General features: G+C 40.9%; 1 protein-coding gene across 3 annotated transcripts; it reads left to right on the top strand.

Annotated features, from left to right (window-relative positions):
- Positions 1 to 4,415: 4,415 nt before the first annotated feature.
- On the top strand, positions 4,416 to 23,144 carry frmd4bb (FERM domain containing 4Bb). Of its 3 annotated transcripts, XM_058052337.1 has the most exons (24): positions 4,416 to 4,650; positions 11,122 to 11,187; positions 12,308 to 12,402; positions 12,483 to 12,575; positions 12,672 to 12,756; positions 13,018 to 13,074; positions 13,158 to 13,180; positions 14,234 to 14,317; positions 14,419 to 14,484; positions 14,783 to 14,840; positions 14,906 to 14,992; positions 15,923 to 15,999; positions 16,083 to 16,221; positions 16,297 to 16,438; positions 17,308 to 17,441; positions 17,912 to 18,028; positions 18,671 to 18,899; positions 18,965 to 19,018; positions 19,105 to 19,246; positions 19,382 to 19,540; positions 19,670 to 20,445; positions 20,527 to 20,662; positions 22,006 to 22,131; positions 22,472 to 23,144. In XM_058052337.1, exons 2-23 carry the CDS (start codon positions 11,122 to 11,124, stop codon positions 22,127 to 22,129), a joined length of 2,943 nt encoding a protein of 980 aa, XP_057908320.1. In that variant the 5' UTR covers positions 4,416 to 4,650; the 3' UTR covers positions 22,130 to 22,131; positions 22,472 to 23,144. The 3 variants fall into 3 exon arrangements, with proteins under 3 accessions (XP_057908320.1, XP_057908319.1, XP_057908321.1); XM_058052336.1 differs by lacking the exons at positions 4,416 to 4,650; positions 11,122 to 11,187 and adding an exon at positions 12,003 to 12,183; XM_058052338.1 differs by lacking the exons at positions 4,416 to 4,650; positions 11,122 to 11,187; positions 22,006 to 22,131 and adding an exon at positions 12,006 to 12,183 and having other exon boundaries at positions 22,472 to 23,143.
- Positions 23,145 to 24,361: the final 1,217 nt, after the last annotated feature.

Genomic DNA, 24,361 nt, shown 5'->3' on the forward strand with positions numbered 1-24,361 from the left:
TAGTTCTCAATGCGGAACCGCTAACTGCCTACTTACGCTGACAGGAGATGGTAAACTACAAGAACCATAATGCACCGCGGCAGAAATGTCAACGCGAGCGTCCAACCCGGACAGTAGCGGAGTTTCTCACTTTTATGACCCAGAAACCTAACCCCATGTTGGTGTATTTATTGCATTAAACCGTCGTCATTATTTTATATGAAAACGTAGTTCTACACATAACAAATGGCATTGCACAAATATGTTGTCAGTATTTCAAAATGTACATTTTGTAAATGTAATTACAGATAACTCAAATGCATTGCTGATATAGGAACACTATTTGGCAGCTACAATGTGTAGTTTTCAATAGTGCTGTCAATCTTGCCTTTTCCTTTTGATTTATTAATTTCCTAATCCTTCTGCTCTCTGTAGGTGTAAAAGTCTCAAGTCTATTTGGGCAGGCCTCACAGCTAGGAAACCCGAGTTCAATTCCACCCTCGGCAATCTCTGTGTGGAGTTTGCATGTTCTCCCTGTGCATGCGTGGGTGGGTTTTCTCCGGGTACTCCGGCTTCCTCCCACATTCCAAAAACATGCTCGGCTAATTGACGACTCCAAATTGTCCATAGGTATGAATGTGAGTGTGAATGGTTGTTTGTCTATATGTGCTGTTATCTGCTGCAGTTCCCCATAGCCTTGTGGTAATCCGGCTATTGTTCATCCTTATCTGACCTGCGGATGCAATGCAGGCTTGTTCCTGGGTGGGTCCTCAAAGTTTATCATCATAGCCGAAGTGACCGTACCATGGGAAGAAGGGATGCAGGTTGTCTTGAAGAGGAAAAGAGAGCCTTCAGATGCATGCACACAATCCCAATGAAGTGCTTACACTTACTCTCTATGAGATCTATGAATGGTGGATTCTAGCTAACAACCAAGCCTAATGGAACTTCGACAATGAAAGTATAAACATATAATAGAAATGTTTTTGCAGCCCTGGTACATGATAGAATCTCGTCATTTCAGAAATGCTCTGCTTCTTTTACTTGGACCAAGCTACGGACAGCCTCCCAACACTTGGTGGCAGTGTAAAGCTATAAAAGTCATACCAGAGGCTCTCAAGGGCCACATGCTAACACTAGATGTAAATTTGATTTAAATATTTGCATCTATCTTGCAGAACTGGTTTAACTGTTTTTTTTCTCTTGTTTTTACCAATGCAAATCTAACACAAACCAAACGAAAAGACTCGACAAATATGACTTACTTCTTTGTCATCATGGCTATAATAATAGATTCTCATTCAGACAATACAATAGACAAGCCAACATGTTTTATTCTGCTTGTTTTTGTGGGATGAAGTGGTCATGACCTACAGCCCCTGGCGGAGGGAGGCTCCCAGACATTTGGACTACGAAACATTTTGTTAAAATAGAAGTAAAAATCACCTGAAAAGAACAGTCCTGAAATTCAATGCTTATTATAGTATAATATCTCATGATTCCAAGTCAAACTTTAGTAAAGTTGAATATCATTGCAGAAGTTTAAACATTGTTTACACAGCGTTAACGAGCAGTAGCAGTGCAAACATGGCTGACTAATGAGCTGAAATACGACCAGACAACACAAGTAAAGCCATGCCACTCACATGTGAAGGACGAAGACTGATGTAACACAGCTCCTTCATTGGTGACAACCATCATCCAATCAGAAGTCACCGCAGATCACTTTCTGTGTGTCATTGTGAAAACAGGATCCTGCAAGCCAAAGGAAGACAGCGTCCGGGTTTGACATCACCATTGAGCAAACATTACCTCAGTGCACTTTACACATGGAGCACGTCTAGAACAGTGTTCGTCATACATGAAAGGAAACCAAGTGAACACCGCATCAGCGGCACACACTTAGCGACGGAGGCAAGGAAAAACTCTTTCTTAGAAAGAAACCACAAACCAAGAGGACTTAGAGGTCTATGTGAGACCCTAATTCATTCATTCATTTTCTATGATCCCTTACGAAAAGAAAATATATTTATCAATATATTACTTTAATTATATTGTATTATATTATAATATATTATTTTTCCATTATATTTTCCAATACATTATATATTATAAATACATAGAATAATATATTTTTGTACATATATTATACAAAATTAATGTAATATATGGCAATATATTGCAGAATATACGAATGATTTCCGCTTTCAATATATTGAAATATATTAAATCCAAATATAAAATATATGAGTTTATATATCCCAAATTATATGCAATTTTATATATGTAAAAATATAGTCCTTTTTTGGTCTTGATCGCAAGATATTTTTTAATATGTATCAATATATACACATATATGATCTATGCATATATTGCAATATATTGGAAAATATAAACATAAGATTCCATATATGGAAATATTTTCCCAATACATTGCATTATATTTGTCAATATACTGCAATATATTTTTTTTTCCATAAGGGATGCCTATCCCAGATGACTTCGGATGATAGACAGGATACACTCTGGAAAATTATGGCATTCATTTTTTATATTAACTAAAAAAAACATTCTGACTGGGGCGTATGCTAACTGAATTTTTTGGTCAGTACACATTGGTGGTTCGCTACCTCATGACTATACCATACTTATATTAACACATAAGTTACTTGTACTAACCTTTGTCCGCACCATGGGAATGCCAAGTAAAACTGACTTACCAAGTAGTCTCTTCAATGTATTTGAATATATTAACAAGAGTGGCGTCAGAGTACAGCTTAAATTCCTAATGAGGGTAACGAGGGCAATGTGGGTCTTTTGTTTATGAGCGTGTTTAAAAAGGAGACTGACTGGACAGATGGTGCTGGGGGATCTTATTGAGATAATTATTCATGTCTGATGTCACAATTCCAAAAACAAAGAGGGGGGGTGGGTAGGTGGTGGGCATGCCCCAATCGGCGTACACACTAATATTGTAGCACTGTGTCATATGATATGGAAGTTGTCTGGTACATTCACATTCACTCCAATTAGTGTGTTTTTCAGACTTTGTTTTTACGTTGAAAATCACCAGTGGAGTAACGAACTGTAAGAGATAGTAATGAATATTTCAGCAGCCTTAGAACCTTACCATGAAACACAAACCAACAATCCGAATCGGCATGATTACAGCTTGCAAGGACCAAATTATTTGGTCTGTTAGGTAGTTACCTATTCAATATTTTTGCTATATAACAGTAAATGTGGGGGCACGGCGGTCTAGTGGTTAGCGCGCAGACCTCACAGCTAGGAGACCAGGGTTCAATTCCATTCTCGGCCATCTCTGTGTGGAGTTTGCATGTTCTCCCCGTGCATGCGTGGGTTTTCTCCAGGTACTCCGGTTTCCTCCCACATTCCAAAAACATGCTAGATTACGGGCTTAATATTGTTAAAGTTGTTGTTTTTTTTCATTTATGATTCACTTATTTGTTATGCATGCATACAATTGTCCCTCATAGCATCACATTCAAAAATATAGAAAGACAATTATAGTTATTTATTTTTATGATATTATTTTGTTTTATGGGCGGCACGGGGGTCTAGTGGTTAGTGCACAGACCTCACAGCTAGGAGACCAGGGTTCAATTCCAGTTTGCATGTTCTCCCCGTGCATGCGTGGGTTTTTTTTCCGGGTACTCCGGTTTCCTCCCACATTCCAAAAACCTGCTAGGTTAATTGGCGACTCCAAATTGTCCATAGGTATGAATGTGAGTGTGAATGGTTGTTTGTCTATATGTGCCCTATATGTGATTGGCTGGCGACCAGTCCAGGGTGTACCCCGCCTCTTGCCCGAAGACAGCGATAGGAAAAAGCGGTAGAAAATGAATGAATGAACAGTAAATGTACTACTTGTTGGTTATTTTCAAATAAGACCGACTATACTTTGTGTCTTTAACACAGCATTCTGACTTATTGTATGTTTGCCATGGTGACAATTAACATGAATGGAATATTAACAACAGAAACGCCCAATACATTTGAATACATTTGAAATGTTAACAATATTAGGCACTCCTGCAAAATCTAATGGGGTCTAATATAGTAACGGATATATATTGTAGGTATAATGTCCATGTTTGAGTGACACCCTTATATAAGTATATAGTACAGCACCATGTTTATTATTGTGGCTGTTCTATTTTTTGCTCTAGCATGTGCAGTTCTAGAAACAGGACTGGATCTCACTGGATTGTGCAGGTGTACCTAATGTCATGTCCATAGGGTGTATTAGGAGCAGAAATGACCGTAAGGGACTTAGACCAGACCACATGCATCCTCCAGGCTGTCTCACTTGAGGGGCATTCATCGGGGAAGCAGGCCGGCCGGCAGCTGCTGGATGAGGAGTAGGGGGAGGGAGAGAGGGAGGGCGGTGGAGTCGTTAGAGGGAGGGAGTTGGATGCTATGCTTGTTCACATAATAGCCGGCGGTTGAAGGCGTGGTGAGAGTGGCTCGATACAAGGCGCCGTACAGCAGCAGCAGCAGCAGCAACAGGACCAGGTTGATGAGCATGGACAGCGACTGCAGGGCGACTCCCTTCCCCGGCGAGAGCAACCGGCGTGAGGGCTGATCGGCGGCGACCGGCATGCTGTGGAAGCTCTACCTTATCCAACACTTAAGGACACAAGCGTAAAGGTAAGCGGATGCATTATGGGATGGAGCTGATTCACGCCGTGTCTGTGTGGGCTTCGAGGAGACAAAAAGTAGACCCCCCCCCAGCTAGGGACATGGGTTAACCTACAACAGCGTGGGTTTGCTCCACCTCAGACACGCGTGTTTATGTGTGAAACAAGAGGAAAGAGTGGATTTATTTCACATATTGTAATGTGTTGGGAAATAGAATCACAGGTGGAAACCACCCTAAAGTGGCACATTCATTGTTCTCTCAGTGGCCCTGACGTGGGCCATTCTCCACGCTGTGATGCTGATAAAGCATGTATGATTCACTATTGGATGTTACAATAAGAACTGTTCAGTTCAGTGTGATGAATCAACATTTTGAAAGGTTTCATTTAATTATCCCAGACTTTATCTTATATATGCCTAATTCACTCCAGAAATTACACTGTCTATATGATGTAATATAAAAGTGACAGTTACTCATGTTGATTTACAATTCTAATTCATATTTTAAATGCAGGCAAGTGACCTACTGATGTTTTCTCATAGGAAAAGCCTAATTTCTGAGTGTATTTAAAGGTATCATAAACAGTTTTTCAATGGGTTTGTGTCTCTTCGATGCAACTTTCTCTCTCTTCGTATTTGTTGTAGAGGATGTTGCGTGCCATTTATCGCGGTGAACTTAAATATAGGCACATTTCTAACAAAAAGCACACAATTCCTCGTTAGCTTCAACACTTTTATCTGCTTCAATTGCCGTGTATGAGCTCAACAAGGTGATGATGCTCTTCCCGCTGTTATATCTGTTGCTTAGAGATGCTGGAAACCATCCCATTTAGTAAGAAATATGAAAAAAAATATGAAGCTCTTCTTACAAGCCATACAGAAGGATGAACATGATGTTCACATACAGGTCAGATCATCATTGTTTTGATTTCGACTGGGCTTCAGGGCTGCATGCAGTTGAGTCACATTTGCATTGACCCCAGGCTCTGCAGAAAGGCATTGCAGTATGCAGTAGTTTGTAAACGGAACTCTTTTTTGGTACTACCAGGTACTACCGGTAATGCAACATTAAGTCTTTTTTGTTTTGTGCTAATTTGTGCTTTCATGGATTGATCACATGATCACTAAATACAGTTAAAAAACAACATTTTTATCCCCTATGGCATTTATTAAAGACAGAATATAATATGTCAACATCATTGTGGTTTACTATACCATTTGAAGTTAGTGCAAAAGATTTTATGTAACAACAAACTGTATAAACATATAATTATAGCAGCTATCACCATGGGGGTCAGCATATTTAAAATCAATTTAGATAATACTGCATATAAAATCAGAATAAAATCAATAGTCTACACAAATGCTGGAATTATAACATATTGCTCCGCTGATGTTCTAGTAATTAGTACAGCATAGAGAGAGAAGCCTCTGGGCGCTTTTCGCTCAAATATTTAGTCTCTCTGTAAGTGAAATAAAAGCGATTAGACTCAATTGTACTTAGAGGGTTAATATTACATCAGTGTAGTGTACTTCAGCTTAAATCATTTGGACAAAATGTCTATGAAAATGTGTTTTTGCATGACTAGCAGTCAGTGCCGGTAAAATATTGCATTCATAGCACATACACAATGAAAAAATATCAGAATGTCCTTCTTCAGAGGATGTCCTTTTCATGGCAAAAGTAAGAACAAACACGTGTGGTGACATCATTCATGTGAATCACACTGCAGTGACGTCAGCTCCTGTTAGCATCAAATAGGCACTGAGGTTCACTATTTCCCCACACTGCTATTTCTTAATGATATTATCTCATGCTTCACTTGCACGAAATGATGTTTGATATTTAGCTATTGACCGCTTTCAACATTAGCTCTGTGGTGAGACTGTATCAGGGAGATAATCCTACAAGCCGGCCACAAATCTCAGATCTCTGGCTGCTATTCATTTAATGCACATTAATAAGAAGGTTTGCTTTCAGTGCAATCCGTCAGCTAAGAAGATAATGATGTCACTTTTTTTTTTCACACACACACACACACACACACACACAAACATCATCAAATTCATTCATTATTAACTGTGCAGAGGAGTGTATCAGTGTCAGATGTCAAAGGTCAGTTCCAAGTGTGCCTGAGCCTTATCACCACGTTAGGCTGCAGCCCCAGCATGTACATTTTTGCATTCATTGTCCCATCAAATTTGATGTCAGATCAAAGACGTATAAGACGCATAATGGGAACTCCACCTGATGGCAGCTGAAAGTATGATGCCGACTTATGACTTCACATTTTTCTGCAAACCACAAACAGCCACGGCATCCAAATACGAAGGAAATATATTTGACTTCTTTCATCTCATGAATCTCATTCAAAGTCGAAATAAGGGAGAAAAATAACACAAAGAGACGGTCGTTGAATAAATGTAAGTTAATTGGTGTCTTAAGGATTAACCTGTGATTCTGCATATTTCTTAGTTTTAATCTTTATTCTTCACGTGATCTGAAAAAAAAATGGAGTACATGCAAGGAGCATGAGAAGGAGATACCGAGGATATACCATCAAAGGTTCTCCTATTTGGCAATGACAGAGCAGGAATGCAGGTGGATCACAAGCATGATGCCTGGGTTAGCCTGCTGCTGTTTTTAATGTTACTGTCAGGAACAGATGACGTGTCCCACAAGCATGATCACAAGCATGATGCCTGTGTTAGCCTGCTGCTGTTTTTAATGTTACTGTCAGGAACAGATGACGTGTCCCACAAGCATGATCACAAGCATGATGCCTGGGTTAGCCTGCTGCTGTTTTTAATGTTACTGTCAGGAACAGATGACGCGTCCCACAAGCATGATCACAAGCACGATACCTGGGTTAGCCTGCTGCTGTTTTTAATGTTACTGTCAGGAACAGATGACGCGTCCCACAAGCATGATACCTGGGTTAGCCTGCTGCTGTTTTTAAAGTTACTGTCAGGAACAGATGACGTGTCCCACAAGCATGATCACAAGCACGATGCCTGGGTTAGCCTGCTGCTGTTTTTAATGTTACTGTCAGGAACAGATGACGTGTCCCACAAGCATGATCACAAGCATGATGCCTGGGTTAGCCTGCTGCTGTTTTTAATGTTACTGTCAGGAACAGATGACACGTCCCACAAGCATGATCACAAGCACGATGCCTGGGTTAGCCTGCTGCTGTTTTTAATGTTACTGTCAGGAACAGATGACGTGTCCCACAAGCATGATCACAAGCATGATGCCTGGGTTAGCCTGCTGCTGTTTTTAATGTTACTGTCAGGAACAGATGACGCGTCCCACAAGCATGATCACAAGCACGATGCCTGGGTTAGCCTGCTGCTGTTTTTAATGTTACTGTCAGGAACAGATGACGTGTCCCACAAGGTGGCGTATGTGGTGACGCGCATTGTGGCCTCTAATGTGCAGTCCAGTGGGCCCTGCGCATTTAAAGGCCATGAGCGTCAGTGCAATTCGGACTTCATTACAAGGGCATGCCCAGATACGCTGTAGGCCTGCCCTCCCTCCAGCTCTGCTGATGACCAAGGCTGGCCAAGAAGAATGAATGTTTGACTTTAAAAGCTTATATAGTTCTCCAATTGGAATGTGTCTCTTGAAGAAAACAAACACTCTTTTGTGTAACACAAGCCTTCATCAATAATGTATAAAAACTGGAACTTGAGATAAGACTGGCAGCTGTCTGGACATGACATTGCTAACGCCTGTATAATGACATAAAACAATTCCAGTTTGCTTTTTATTTAACTTTGAAAATTCACCCTTTGGGATTATGATGCCGTCTGTTGATCTGTTGGATTTATCGGCTTGTTATTGGCGAAGATGCCCTTGATTGGCAATTGCTCACATGCATTTGTTATGATTGCGTATTGACCGGTACTAAGTCTCAAGCTGCACCTCTCTAATCATTGTGTTGCCATTACAAAACTGCAGGGTGAGTCTGGGTTGTGCCATCGGATATGAATAGCATTTATGCAACTGTGCAGATCCCCTGTCATCTTCCTCCTCTTTTCACATAGCTTGCAAAAGCGTGAGTCATGCTTTGATTCTCAACTGCTCAGAAACCTTCCTCGGTGTTGCACGCAAGTTTCAAGGGGCCATATTCTCCACTTGGTCACAGATTGTCACAGATAATCTGCTGCCTGTAATTTAAGGGTGCGCCTCTAACATTTTGAATGTACCGCAAGAATTACACTATGTACCAGCCAGCCGTGAGCGACCGGTTATCCTATTCAACTGGAAAGACAATTTACGCCAATGTTTATGCAGTTTAAATTGTAATTGACATTTTTTGTTCATTCAATTATCTGCACCATCTAGTGGCCATGTAGGAGTACTTCATGGAGACGCATTTGTCTTCATAATGATACTGTCATAACTTTATAAATCAAGCTCAAATCAATGTGGTAATAGTGCAGCTACACTTCAAATTAATTGCATTTGTTGAGCAACCACTTTTAATTTAGACTGCGAGGGAGGATATATGGCTGCTGCAATTATAGAGATGCATCGTTCTGCAAAGACTGCATCCTTTAAGCACATGAAAACATCTAGCATGTTCATTCATTCATTCATTTTCTACCGCTTTTTCCTCACGAGGGTCGCGGGGGTGCTGGAGCCTATCCCAGCTGTCCTTGGGCGTAAGGCGGGGTACACCCTGGACTGGTCGCCAGCTAATCACAGGGCACATATAGACAAACAACCATTCACACTCACATTCATACCTATGGACAATTTGGAGTCGCCAATTAACCTAGCATGTTTTTGGAATGTGGGAGGAAACCGGAGTACCCGGAGAAAACCCACGCATGCACAGGGAGAACATGCAAACTCCACACAGAGATGCATCTAGAATGTATTAAGTATAAATGATAAGTGTCGCTAAGCCAGGTGTGTACCACATGCAGATATGCTAACAAGTTGTACATTACCATTGAAAGTGTTTGTGTTGTAACGTTTTTCTCCTCATATTATGCCTTTTTGCTCGTTTTTGCATTTATGCTATTCTATTTTTTTATTTAGAAAATATAGCAATTTTGGTCTCAAATTTTTGGCCAAATTTTCCAAAAATTGCAGCTTTATTTTTCTTGGTTTCTCAAAATACAAAAAATTTTACTAAATTCAACATTGCATGGTGGATGAGTGGTAGGTGCGGAGGCCACACAGCTAGGAGACTCTCGGGCATCTCTGTGTGGAGTTTGCATGTTCTTCCCGTGCATGGCTTTTCTTCGGATACTCCGGTTTCCTCCCACATTCCAAAAACATGCTAGGTTAATAGGCGACTCCAAATTGTCCATAGGTATGAATGTGAGTGTGAATGGTTGTTTGTCTACATGTGCCCTGTGATTGGCTGGCGACCAGTCCAGGGTGTAGCCCGCCTCTCGCCCCAAGACAGCTGGGATAGGCTCCAGCAGGATCAGCGGTATAGAAAATGAATGAATGAAATTCAGCCTTATGCTTCATAAATTGCGTTTTCTAATAACTTTATTCTCATAAAATTACACCTTTTTTTCTATTAACATTACTTTATTTCTGCTACTATTTTAACTATACTTTCACAAAATTACTCCTCTTTTTTAAGAATATGCAGAGGGCTGTAAATGGCCCCAGGCCTCTTTTTGGACACCCCTGCTTGAAGTCTTTCATTCTTTTTAATTAAACTGTAAATGCAGAGTAAAAACCAGCACACAAAGACTATCTCACCACCTGATATTGCAAGACCCTTTTTTTTACTTCGCCCACCGTGAACCCCAGATTGAGCCAACGTGGTCTGGAGTCTGACCCGTCTTGGCCTCATTAAGTCAGCTGCTGGTTTCATATGATGTAATCTCTAAGCCATTGCTGCCAGAAGCCTTGTTGCATGGAGCGTGTGGGTCTTTCTCAGCGATCCACAAGAAGACGGCAATGAAAGGATGAGGTCTAGTCCTCAGTGCATGCATCCTGGAGAGCTTTACCAGGTAAAAGAGCTGTGATCGAACACCACAATAAGTGATCAGAGGTCATTCCGTCGGAGAACGAGGATGTCGGGTTGTTATGTTGTCCTGGTGAATGTGTCATGTTAACAACATTTTACAAGCTGGTCTGTGTTGTTAGTTTTTTAGTCCTGTTTTATTTTTGTTGTTTTAGTACTGTACATTCAAAGGCCAAACCAAACATGGCGTGAAATGCACGGATGTGAGTAATTAGAGGAACGTAAAATCCTTCTTAGGCTTATTATGGCAACAAATCTTTGGGACAATAGTTTCATTGTCATTAATGGCGTCAGTATTTCTTAAAGAAGGATTATTGTATATTCATCACTCCGGGAGAAGCTCACCATGGGTACACACTTTATTTTTATATTTTGTAATTTCATCCATATTGCAGTCTTATAGCTTTTATTAAAAATGCAGTGTGAGGCTGAAGAGCATGTCCTGTTTGCTATAATTTCCTCTTCCTTGTCCCTGTAGATGACCGAGGGCAAGCTGTGTCAAGTGCAGCTGCTGGATGACAGGAAGCTGGAGCTGCTGGTTCAGGTATGAATGACGTGGAGAGGGCTAATATTTGTAGAATAACTGTGGAGCATCGCTGTGGAAGCAGGGAGGAGAGAATTTAGTGTGAAAAATACTATTCTTGCAAAATGTGTGCACAATTAATCACACTAAATCAGTACTGAAGAGCAAACATGACAGTAGTCTTTACCTTTTACCAAAGAAATAGACTTTGGATGCTTCAGAGTGCTGTTTCCAGGGATACGGTGCAAGAGATTGATGAGGCTCATTATATACCAGCGAGTTCTTAGAGTCATTAATAGGTGATAGGAGATAATTTTGTATGGGATATGAGACTTTTGCTAGTAAGTTAGGGTGATTGAGGATCTGTGAAAGTATCTAAAAGAACACATTTTGAAAAGGTATTCCATCTCAATAGCTACAACACAAAAATCTATATGACTCTGTCAGCTTATGACAGCAATCTGGCAAAAATTAGCGACTCCTGTTAGCTATCATGAATACATGAATTCAATTTGAATGAATGAACGGATTGAGGCGCAGCCCCACGATAAAATAAAGATGTATTGAGGAATTATGTGTAAATATCTTAATTGCCATATCGTTTTCAACTGATTACTGAATGATAATAACTATTTTGATAACCTTGAAACTTAATAAATTGTCAATAAATTGTCATGTAAGTGTATGCTAACTGCGTCTGTTAGCCTCTATGTGCTAACACGGCTGGATGACAAGAGGGTTCACTCTGCATGTGTCTGTGTACATTGGTTCTATATGAAACGAACACAGAAGAGAGTGAGCATCTTCTCGTCTATTAAGCATCTTTCTGCCACTAGCGGGGGATTTAGCTAGCAGTTATATGAATAAAGGCACAAAGGTGATAGCATTGTAAGCTAGCTTATGTACGTGGATACTATTTGGGCCGAATTTAAATTGAAACTACTTTTTTGCAGTTTTTATAGTTTTTTTTTGGTCATTTGCTATGCATACCGTCTGTGTTGGAAAATGATACAAGATGTAAATGTCTTCCTGTTGGCTATTCATTTGAAGGGAATGAGGCTAACTGACTGTTACTGCTTGAATAACAGATGATTACAAATGTTGACACTGAATATAAAAATATAAAAATTCCCTTCCACAGCCGAAGCTGCTGTCTTACGAACTCCTCGACTTGGTCTCATCTCATTTCAACCTCAAAGAGAAGGAATTCTTCGGACTTGCATTTTTTGATGACAAGTATGTAAACTGTAAACCAAACTATTTGCAGCGGCCTGGTGATGTGCTCACTTCCTGTTTCGGCATGCTTGCTTTTGCAGTGGTCAGTGTAAATGGCTGCAGATGGACCGCAGAGTTCTTGATCATGACTTTTCAAAGAGGCATGGCTCTGTTGCCCTCAACTTCCTTGTCAGGTAACAACAAAACGTCTCTCTCCAGCAGGGCGCAGCAAAAACAATTTTTCTCTAACGGTGTCATTGTGAATTATTATATTTTATTCTTTTTCATAGATTTTACGTTGAAAACATCACACAGCTTAAAGACATCATAACAGTGGAGTTATTCTTCCTGAATGCAAAATTAGCCGTCTACAATGTAAGTGTTTTTTTCTGGTGTTTAAGAAAAAAAAAAAAAGACTTGGCTTGAGGCCTCGAGATGATTCATTGCCTATGAACTCTGGCAGCACCTTTTCTTACCCACAGGGTACTTTTCACTCGGTTAGGAGGAATGTGTGTAAGAAAGCAGAATATCACAGGTTTATTTTGAGAATAGGCCGATACTAAGATATTAAGATGTGTAACGCTGCTACTACAATGTTAATGTTAAAATATTTGTTTAAAAATTGATGTCTCCTAGGGAATAATAGAAGTCGAGAGTGAGAACGTCTTCAAATTAGCTGCAAATGCCTTGCAGGTAAGTGCATTTACTTTTTTTATGCCTCAAACAGTGCTTAAGGAATGTGTCTAATGTTTATTTTTTTTTTTTTTTATTACCAGGAGTCTAAAGGAGACTACACGAGGTAAGAGCTTGTTATTATCAAACTGATAATTAAGCCAGGTAGTATTTACTGGAAGCAGAACAGGTTTATATTTCTCGTTCAATATGTCACTTGTTTCTGGTGAGTGAGAACAACAAGAATCAATAGCAATGTAATTTGAGGCTTACCATAGTTCACTGAGAAGCTTGCACCAGTGTGCTAATGAATCTCATGGTGCTGATAGGACTGAAGGGAGACATTACATACACAGCATGCGTCTTTTTCGTCGGGTACATTAATGGAGGTTGACATTATGTTAAAGTGTACAGTGTACAAAAAGGTGAATGAAAATCTCTCAGGGAGGCATTCATCGACAATAGGTTAATTATTGTGGCTGTAGTTATGTCATTATAGGGCCTCGCGTATGCTCAAGTACGCAGGGGGTATGTGGAAACATTTAATTACGATGATACATAAAAATTCTCAATCATTTCATAATAGGCCACACAATAACAATGAACATGTGTGCTATAACTGTCAGGCATGATGTGTTAGAAGAGTTTCAGCTAAAATGAAAGGAAAGGTATAAAAAACTGTGGTGAGACCAGCCATGTTGTTTGGTCTAGAGACAGTGACACTGAGGAAAAGACAGGAAGCAGAACTGGATGTAGCAGAGACGAGGATGCTGAGGTTCTCATTGGGAGTGACCAGGATGGATAGGATCGGGAACGAGTACATCAGAGGGACATTACATGTTAGAGGCCTTGGAGATAAAGTCAGATGCGCACAAATATGAACACAAACCAAATTTCATAGAAAATAATTATCGTTTTACGTGCAGAAAACGTGCAAGTGAAATACACATAAAGGATAAATTAACCTTTACCATGAATTTTAATTTTATTGAAGACTTGTTGGTGAAAACGGTGATGAGGCAAGGGAGAGGACCTTTAAAGAGAAATAAAGAGTGCATGGTGAGAGCTCTATGCTTGAACTTTGTTTCCGTTATACAATATGTCTCTGTTACACCCAGACACCGAGGTATACGCAATGCACTTGAACGCCTTATAATCGCATGCATTTTTTCCCCCATAGTGATGAAACCACTCGAGCTGACTTAAAGAAACTACCAACTCTTCCCACTAAAGTCCTCAAAGAGCACCCATCTCTTGCATACTGGTATGTTTCATTGATTGACAAAGCTGGATTGCAATTAACAACGCACTTGTAAAAGTATTCAGCCTTTAAAACCATGAACATTTTTCTTCATCCCGCTGCAGTGAGGATCGAGTCATTGAATATTATAAACAGCTAAAAGGAGTCTCCAGAGGACAGGCCATTGTGCAGTAAGTGTTTGATTTAAATTACAATATTGATTTGTTTAAACCATTTTGACATTAATTAATGTTGCAGAGGTTTTAGGTCATTAATCTCTCGCCTCCGTGGAAGCCTCCCTCTCACTTTGTCTCACTGGCATCCCTTTTTCCCATCAGCTGGTAGAAATCAATATGTGCAGTCCAGTGAATCATACCGTTCCACAATATCAAATGTCTAACGCTTCGGGATTGTTTCTCATCCTTAACTTAAACCACATGTGGATGTTAAAAAGCCTCCTGTAGCTTCAATATATCTTTTTCACTGCAGGTATCTGATGCTTGTAGAATCCTTGCCCACATACGGTGTTCACTATTTTGAAGTAAAGGTAGGCCTTTAATATTTGCACTGCACGGGAATTGAATCAATCATGATGATCTTCTGTTCTCACAGGACAAACAAGGGATGCCATGGTGGCTTGGCATCAGCTATAAAGGTATCGGACAGTATGATCTACAAGATAAGCTGAAACCCAGGAAGGTAAATATTTTCTGACAGTTCATGCTCTAACTTGGCTTGTCTGCAATATAACAAACAGCAGACATGATAGCACAGGACTCGGTCAGCGTGTTGAGTCATCAAACTAAATCAACTTGTAATGCTGAAAGTCATTGATGCAAGCAGAATCTGCGCATATGAGCCTGCTGTTGGCGTGACGACTACGATGTGCAGAATGTGACACCAGCATGTGCGGCGGGGTGCAATAACAGGCGGAATTATGACAATGTGTCACATAAAAACAATTCATCCTGTTGGCCTGCACGCAGTGACTCAGTATCACTTTGACAGCCGCATTGTGTAAGAAGTCTGTTGGGGAGGGGAGCTGATGATGTCAGAAGAAAAAGGGGGCCGGCTTTGGGCGTTAACGTGCACGCTCTGAGAATACCTGCGAAGGCAAGTCAGGAGCTGACATGACACAGAACAAAGTAGGGGTTTGTGTTCACAGCAAAACCTGAGAGGATTTGATAACTTAAAAAAAAAAACAGGACTTTTGAAGCTCCTTTGTGGTAAGAATACTCTTAAATCGACTTTTGCTGAACTTTTATATGTTTATATGTATACTTATGGAACATTTTTGTTGTGGAGTCATCTCGCCACACTATCTATTACCCAATAATTACACCATTAAATATTCCTCCACATGGGTTGAGGTTTGTGTCCCATAAACTGCTCGTCCAGACAGTGCAGTTAGTCACCAAGTTGAGTGGGCTGGTATCATGCAGCACCTGGATGATGAGCCATGGAAAGTGTAGTGAAGAGTGTGATCGTGTGGGAGATGGAACACCTGTATTATACAGATTACATTATATTATTACTGCTATGACATTCCGTGTACAGACTGACACCTGCATTAGAGTTAATGAATGTCCCGATCACAATATAAGTTTGTTTTGATGTTGTGACCTTCAGCTGTACCAGTGGAAACAACTGGAGAATTTGTACTTCAGAGAGAAAAAATTTGCAGTGGAGGTCAACGATCCACACAGGTGAGTTTATATTGTTATCAGAATAAATTATTATATTCATCAAATTTAAAATTAAAATCAACATTGATGTCCCACAACTACAGAAGAGCGGTAACCAAGCGGACCTTCGGACAGACGGGCCTCCTCATCCACACTTGGTATGCAAGCCACTCTTTGATAAAAACTATTTGGGTCATGGCTATTAGCCAGCACCAGTTCTACTTGGACAGAAAGCAAAGCAAAGTAAGTGTCCGTTCTACCACAAATCACAAACTTGGATTTTCAAAAGATAATGTTTTTCTTCATTCATTCATTTAGACTAAAGTAGGAGCATCAAAAGGTTTGGAGGAAATTGCTATGGATCTGACAGAACATCTTGGGGCAAAGATAAGCAAGCTTGGGGAGTCAGTTCTGAAAAATAACTTAATAACAGCCAGCAATGGGAGCCTGGTGTCGACAGGTTGGTGATATTTCCTCATGTGACGAAAGTCAATTTTCTTTTCTTAAAGCAACTCTGATTATTTGTATTATTTGATAGTACCTCTGATCAGCATTTCCAGATCCCAGCTGTCTTCGGGCGAGAGGCGGGGTACACTCTGGACTGGTGGCCAGCCAATCACATGGCACATATAGACAAACAACCATTCACACTCACATTCATACCTATGGACAATTTGGAGTCACCAATTAACCTAGCATGTTTTTTTGGAATGTGGGAGGAAACCGGAGTACCCGGAGAAAACCCACGCATGCACGGGGAGAACATGCAAACTCCACACAGAGATGGTCGAGGGTGGAATTGAACACTGGTCTCCTAGCTCACTCGACCTCTGTGCCGCCCCAATAAGATCATAAAATGTAAATTCTTAGTCTTACCATTTTGCTCATGTGTGTATAGTAAATATGAGGGCCGCACGCCGTTCGAGTGGTTAGTGTGCAGGCTTCACAGCTAGGAGACCCGAGTTCAATTCCACTCTCTGTGTGGAGTTTGCATGTTCTCCTCGTGCATGTGCGTGTTTTCTCCGGGGACTCCGGTTTCCTCCCACATTCCAAAAACATGCTAGGTTAATTAGCGACTCCAAATTGTCCATAGGTATGAATGTGAGTGTGAATGGTTGTTTGTCTATATGTGCCCTGTGATTGGCTGGCGACCAGTCCAGGGTGTACCCCACCTCTCGTCCGAAGACAGCTGGGATAGGCTCCAGCACCCCGCGACCCTTGTGAGGATAAGCGATAGAAAATCATTGAATAAATGAAATTATTTATGAATTCAAGCATGAATATGGTAGGCATAAACAAAAAGTCCAATGTTATTTTTTTTCTCTCCAGGTTCAGCCGACTCAGAAATGAGTGAGGAGCAGAAGAAAGAGAAACTCACAGAGCTGAGAAAAAAAGAACAGGAGATTCAAGACATCTTGGCCAAGAAAACTAAAGAACTAAAGATAATTTGTCTGCGAGAGGCGGTGAGTTATTTTGGTTTCTTGTCGGATTTCTTCATCTGTCAACTTTATTTTTATGTCTTGGCTGCACCACCAGTGTTTGTTCTTTGTCAGTGATTACAAGATTTCTTTTGTCAGGAGGCATTACGTATTGGCAATATTAAGCATTATTATTGGTCCACCATATTATAGACCACTGAAATAGTTGATTGTGTGACGCCCTGTTGTCGTCATTACACCCCTTTAACGCTGTTATTAAAAGTCTCATCTCCAGGTAGATACATGACCAGTGATTCACTTTAGCTCCTTGTTGCTGGCACAATACCACATACTGTAGAATGTTTGCAGCAGGTCCTGGTATCCAAGTATAACATTTTCTATTCTGGCCTTACTGGGGCTGTTCAGTCACCATAAGGCCCCCGACAGTCTAATTAAACTGACAAGATGGATGTTTCTGCTCCAGTATTCATTAACGTGTCATTTTGTGTTGTCAGGAACTTACTGGCAAGCTGCCCAAGGAGTACCCCTTGTCTTCAGATGAAAGACCACCACAGGTCAGACGGAGAGTTGGCACCGCTTTCAAGTTGGACGACCTTTTCCCTTACAATGAGGTTTGTGTCTCATTTCGAAAAATAAGCATGTTTTGACTCCCTTCTCAGTTTGGTTCACCACTGTACAGTTCTATCAATCCTTATAAGACAGGCAGTGCAGGATTACTATTACAACAACACATCATCAGTACTGTAAAACTAGTTTTGTGACACTATGGTGCTATGAAAATAGCTGTGAAGCTGTAAGACCACCACGTGCAATATTAAGGCTCTAAATGCAATATACTAAGTTCTATGTGAAGTATTCCCATTAATGCCTCATATTAACTCAGTAGCAAGATCTCAGTGTAAAGACTGGTCATATATCTCATCTCGTTTCATATTATCTGCATACTGTATTTGTATATAACTCTGGGAAAAACTGTTGATTTTGTTAATACTTGGGTTGTTTATATTGTTTATTTTTCTATATTGTGTATGTTGTTCCGCTTAACTGTTGCTGTGCAATACAAATTTCCCTACTGAGGGACGAATAAAGGCATATCTTATCTTATCTTAAATAGAGTGAACATCATTATAGCATGTGCAGAAGGCATACTGAAACCAGGAGTTGATAAGTTGATAATTGCCGCCTGTTACTTCCATCACGCATAAATAAATTCAAATTTGTTGCGTTGTGCGGTTGTGCTGATTCTGCTGCAGGACCCCTTCCTGAGAAATCTGGAGAGTAGATTTGCCCTTCAGCAGAAGATTGTTGAAGCGGCTAAAAAGCTAGCCAATGAGCCCGAACTGTGTAAGACAGTCAAGAAGAAAAGGAGGAGAAACTGTTTGGATGCCATGCACAAACTCCAGCAGATTGAGGATGAAATGAACCAGTACCGAATCAAGAAGGGGAAAAGGCCCACCCAACGAGCCTCAATAATTATTGCAGGTATACCGCTGGTACTATTGCCACTTACATTATTCTGCTACTTTAACAGTTTTATCTCTCTCCAGATGAACTGATGCGATCGGATTGTAGTTCTTTGTCGAGCCTCCCGCTGGAGGATGGTGAGTATGACAACACACATCCTTGTACACCATAAGTATTCTGCTTGCAATAACACAAGGGTCATATCCTATTGGATTGTATTTAGATGACTCGGATAGTGCTGGTCAGCGGCCACGGTCGAGGTCGGTGCAAGACTCCCCCCGGTTCAGTCCGTTACGATCCTTTGGGGCGGACTATGATGTGGACAGACAAGCATCTCCGAGGGAAAATACCAAAAGTCACAACAGGTAAGGAATATTCAAACCTGCTGATCACTCTTTTTGCCTTTTATTGCTTTGTTGTGCTTGACTCCACTTTCTGTTGCTCGTGTATCATGCCTGCTTTTCTTTTTCATCATCTCCCTCAATGCCACAACCTTTTAGATTAGCTTTGGAAGGCCAAGAGTCTTCCCAATACTACCACAATCCGAGAGAAGTCTCCTCCACCAACAGTAGCCCTTATAAAACCCTCCCCAGGCCTCCCAGAGACCCACACGGCATGCCAGTTATGACCCGCAATGCCTACAGCAGCAGCCAGCTCAGGTGTGGTCATGGTTCCCAGCATCCTTCACCTAAACCCTAATTTAAGTTCTCATTACAACCCTCACTAATCTTACAATATGTTAAGTATGAGTAATCAATTAAACATAACAAGAAATGTCCCCTTCACAGGTCTGAAGGCTTACCTCATGGCTTCAGGCCTCGTAGTGGAAGTTTGGAGTCTCAACCAAGGCTGAGAAAGGACGGAGACCTGGAGAAGCCTGTTTTCACCTTGTCGCCGGCCCACCGCAGTAACAGCACAGAAGTGTTGGAGGATTGTTCCTCCTACACCAGTCAGTCCAGTCTGGACTTCTGCGGGGCAGGCAATTCCCACTACAGTACGTTGGATTCACGAAATTGCACCATACATCGTCTTCACCGCAACGTGGAAGTGTATGGAAATACAGGAAGCATGCCCAACCTGGTGCAGCATCATTCTGGTTGTAGTTACGCCTGTGAGACCTCAGCACATTATGCACCCAGTGCCTACTATGTTTCCGGCTGCCCGTGTCCGGACATGGAGCCTTACGCTAACGGTGCCTACGTGTATGAGAATGACGTGGAAGGACACTACAACGTCAACCCTTCCTATCAGATGAACGGCTACCACGTACATGACAGATTTAAGCATTACGGCTCTGACCGAACAGACGGGCTTTCCCAGAATCCGTACGCAACGGTGAGACCGCCACGGAACAGGGAGGGGCCTAGAAATGAACTTTTGGCTAAAAACATGCAAAAGGCCATGGTGGCGGAACATCTTCGAGGTTGGTACCATCGGAACCGAGGCCACAGGGAAGGAGGGAGGACAGGATACGACTTTGACTGTGGCTCTCAGCTCAGCTTGGGATACCAGACCATGCCGGCGGCCTTCAGCCACTCCAGCAGAACCACGTCTTTCTCATCAGGTGAGATTACGTCAGGTGGAATTACGGTGGAAATAATGTATATCACACTGAAGTCTACGCTCGCTGTGGGTTCGCTTGCAGTGTCCTCCGTTGAGAGTGCAGGAAACTGGCGCAACCAGCTGGCAGTGGGCCTGTCTGAGTACGACACACCCGACACACCTCAATACTCTCATGCAGGTCCTGCTGCTTCATACAACCGCAGTCCCACACACAACAGGTAAGTGGTAATCATTTAGTTTTCACTTCATTTATGATACAAGTAGTCAGAAATAGGAATACATGGTTAATATGGGCTTTTTATTATCACCTTCTGAACTAAGATTGAATGTTTACATGCTCTTAAAATAATAGTGCAATAATAATATTGACACACTGTAGATTGCTTCAACTTGTCCATTCAAGCTCCTCTTCCTGTATTATATTATAATTTTCTTCTCCTACAGGGGTCATAGTTGGGGCACATTTGCATAATAATAATAGATTTTTATCTTCCTATGTGAATTCCAGAAGTATTGGAACAGTGAGACAAATCCCTTTATTTTTTCTATAGACTGAAAGCATTTGGGTTTAACATGAAGAGATGAACATTTCAGCTTTCATTTCCTGGTATTTACATTTGGATCGGATTATTATTATTGAAGGTCTGATTCCATTGTTTATTGTTCAGTAAGTACCATTGAAAGTCTATGCTCAGTTTCACATAAAGGAGGATAGATTTTTTTCGTCTAGATCAGTGGTGGACAAACTACGGCCCGGGGGCCACATCTGGCTCACCAAGTGTTTAAATAAGGCCCGCCCGTTCTTTTCAAAGTATGTTATTGAAACTTAACATTCAACCTGTCATCATGGCTTGAGCTAATCTGTTGATGGTTTAGGTAGCTTTTTCATCAATTTGATGTGGTCTGCTGTTTACAAAGTGCTCACAAGCACATATAGCAGGTTGCATGACACTTTTGTAGATACAATAATTCCAGGTGGACTGTTAGAATTATATATGTAAAATATAATAATAATAATAATAATACTCAAAGACACTTTACAAAAGAATGGAGTTGAATAAAGCAAGTAAACAGAATAGAAGACACACCAAAATACAACATTCATTGGTTAATACACAGTTAAAACATGAGTAAAAGCGGGGCGGGGCACATATATATATAGTCACAATGTAATCAGACCTTCACATAATAATATATATATATATATATATAGTAGTCTGCCCCCCCCCCCCGTCAATTTTGTTAAATCAATGCACACCTAGTCTAGATTGTATTTAGAGGTGAAAACAACATGAAAAAAAATTCAGAGATAAAAAAAAATATGAGACAAACTGATTATTATCTTTCCAAATATAAATACATGGAAATAAAACAAATGTTTTCAGCCTACAGCACAACAAAGGAGCTGACATCACTGTTCCAATACTTGTGTAGGATATTGTAGCTTTAAAGAAGGAAGAAATAACAATTAAGAATAACTTTAGCAAACACTGACATACAATTAATTTTCTTTCCTCCCCTCCGCCAATTGTCGACTTATAATTAATGCTTATGTGTGCAGATGTTCTCCAGAAAGCAAAGTATCGGACTCTGACACAAAGTCTATTAAATGTGAGTCAGTTGAGGTGGTTGGTGCTGAGGCCATTAGAATGGATGAAACATCAGACAACCATTCTAGCACTTAAGGGTGAGACCAATCAGGTGGATTATGTTGTGTTGCCATTCCATCTTCATCCGTGTGCTCATTTTTTGTGTGAATGTGTTGCATTCACACACGGTATTATTTATAAAAAAAATAGTTCCATGCCATATAAAATGATGTTGGATCCTGGGTGCTAGAAAATGTTTTCAGTGTAATTTCATTGTGGTTTGAAAAGATCGTGCAAACAGGATCGTCACTAGTAGCGAAATGCTGCTTTAGTCGTATGTTTTCATCTTGTAAAGTTTCTCATTTTCATCCATATTTAATTATAAGGTCTCAAACAGGTGATTTATTTAATTTAATTGATCCCGATGTCTTCTTTCAGATTTCACCTTGGCGGCAGCTACATGAGCATCCACTGATAAGGACCAAAACACATAAAAAAAAAAGCCATGACCAGCAACACATTAAAGAGGATGACGGGTTAAACCAATACTGACGAACCTCTGAACCCAGTGTGCCTTGGATTGCGTGGAAAGTCGAGGCAAAATAAAAAAAAAAAAAAACAGAATATGTCTAGAAATTACAACATGTTGCACAACCCACACTGACTTGAGATTTAAAGGCAACATTTCTTCCGAGTAAATCTAACTTAAATATGAATTAGCTGCTGTGTTATGTGGAACGCCACTAAAAATACATTTGAGCTTCATGAAAATAGTCTTCAAATGGATGGAAGATGAATGGTCCACTTAATATGTTCATTAGAGCAGGCTGTGTAGTAAACTTTCATCCTTTTCTTTAAACATGAAATTTGAATGTATTATGTCGATACAGTTAATGGTGTGTCATTTTGTAAGTGCCGTGATGTGCTTCTTCAAAACGCATGATAAGACCACTGCCATATTCACACATATTCACACATATTTGTTTTTGCACACATTTGTACAGTCAGTGTGTAGTTCCCAGTAGTTCTCGGTGAGGTGTCATGATTAAATATTTTCCACTTCGAAGAAAGATGTGAATAAAACTTGTGTGACTCATGTGAATGGGTGCTGTCATTGCTTAACAGTGTGTTTTTGCAGTGCTGGTCGCCAGCCAATCACAGGGCACATATAGACAAACAACCATTCACACTCACATTCATATGATGTCATAATCTGAAATAATAATAATGAAATATGTTCAGCCCTGCGGCACGGCGGAGTAGTGGTTAGCGCCCAGACCTCACAGCTAGGCGACCAGGGTTCGATTCCACCCTTGGCCATCTCTGTGTGGAGTTTGCATGTTCTCCCCGTGCATGCGTGGGTTTTCTCCGGGTATTCCGGTTTCCTCCCACATTCCAAAAACATGCTAGGTTAATTGGCGACTCCAAATCGTATGAATGGTATGAATGTGAGTGTGAATGGTTGTTTGTCTATATGTGCCCTGTGATTGGCTGGTCACCAGTCCAGGGTGTACCCTGCCTCTCGTCCAAAGACAGCTGGGATAGGCTCCAGCACCCCCGCAACCCTCATGTGGATAAGCAGTAGAAAATGAAAGAATATATGGGTGTTCACATCGAGTGGTTAGCGTGTAGGCCTCACAGCTAGGACACGAGGGTTCAATTCCACCTTTGGCCATCTTTGTGTGGAGTTTGCATGTTCTCCATGTGCATGCGTGGGTTTTCTCCGGGTACTCCGGTTTCCTCCCACATTCCAAAAACATGCTAGGTTAATTGGCGACTCCAAATTGTCCATAGGTATGAATGTGAGTGTGAATGGTTGTTTGTCTATATGTGATTGGCTGGCCACCAGTCCAGGGTGTACCCCGCCTCTCGCCCGAAGACATCTGGGATAGGCTCCAGCACCCACCGCGACCCTCGTGAGGAAAGCGGTAGAAAATGAATGAACGAATGTTCAGCCCTGTGATTGGCTGGTGACCAGTCCAGTGTGTACCCTTCCTCTTGCATGAAGACAGCTGGGATAGGCTCCAGCAACCCCTGCGACCCTCATGAGGATAAATGGTTGAATATGAATGAATGAATAATATGAAATAATTCATTCATTCATTTTCTACCGCTTTTCCTCACGAGGGTCGCGGGGGGTGCTGGAGCCTATCCCAGCTGTCTTTGGGCGAGAGGCGGGGTACACCCTGGACTGGTCAATATGAAATAATAATAATGAAATATGTTGTCTTTCCCAATTAACCAATGATAATAAACCAATTAACCGTGATAAAGAGGGACTACTGAACCGGTGCATGTCAATAAATTAGAATGTGATATCAAAGCTCA

The sequence above is a fragment of the Doryrhamphus excisus genome, chromosome 16, assembly GCF_030265055.1.
Source record: "Doryrhamphus excisus isolate RoL2022-K1 chromosome 16, RoL_Dexc_1.0, whole genome shotgun sequence".
NCBI classification, from domain to species: Eukaryota; Metazoa; Chordata; class Actinopteri; order Syngnathiformes; family Syngnathidae; genus Doryrhamphus; species Doryrhamphus excisus.

Bases quoted from the DNA above. Each gene is read 5' to 3' on its own strand.
- frmd4bb (XM_058052336.1), top strand. From the start codon at position 12,067: ATGTACGTGGATACTATTTGGGCCGAATTTAAATTGAAACTACTTTTT. The intron at 18,029-18,670 runs GTTTGTGTCTCA...ATTCTGCTGCAG, and splicing joins ACCTTTTCCCTTACAATGAG to GACCCCTTCCTGAGAAATCT. The intron at 19,541-19,669 runs GTGTGGTCATGG...TCCCCTTCACAG, and splicing joins TACAGCAGCAGCCAGCTCAG to GTCTGAAGGCTTACCTCATG.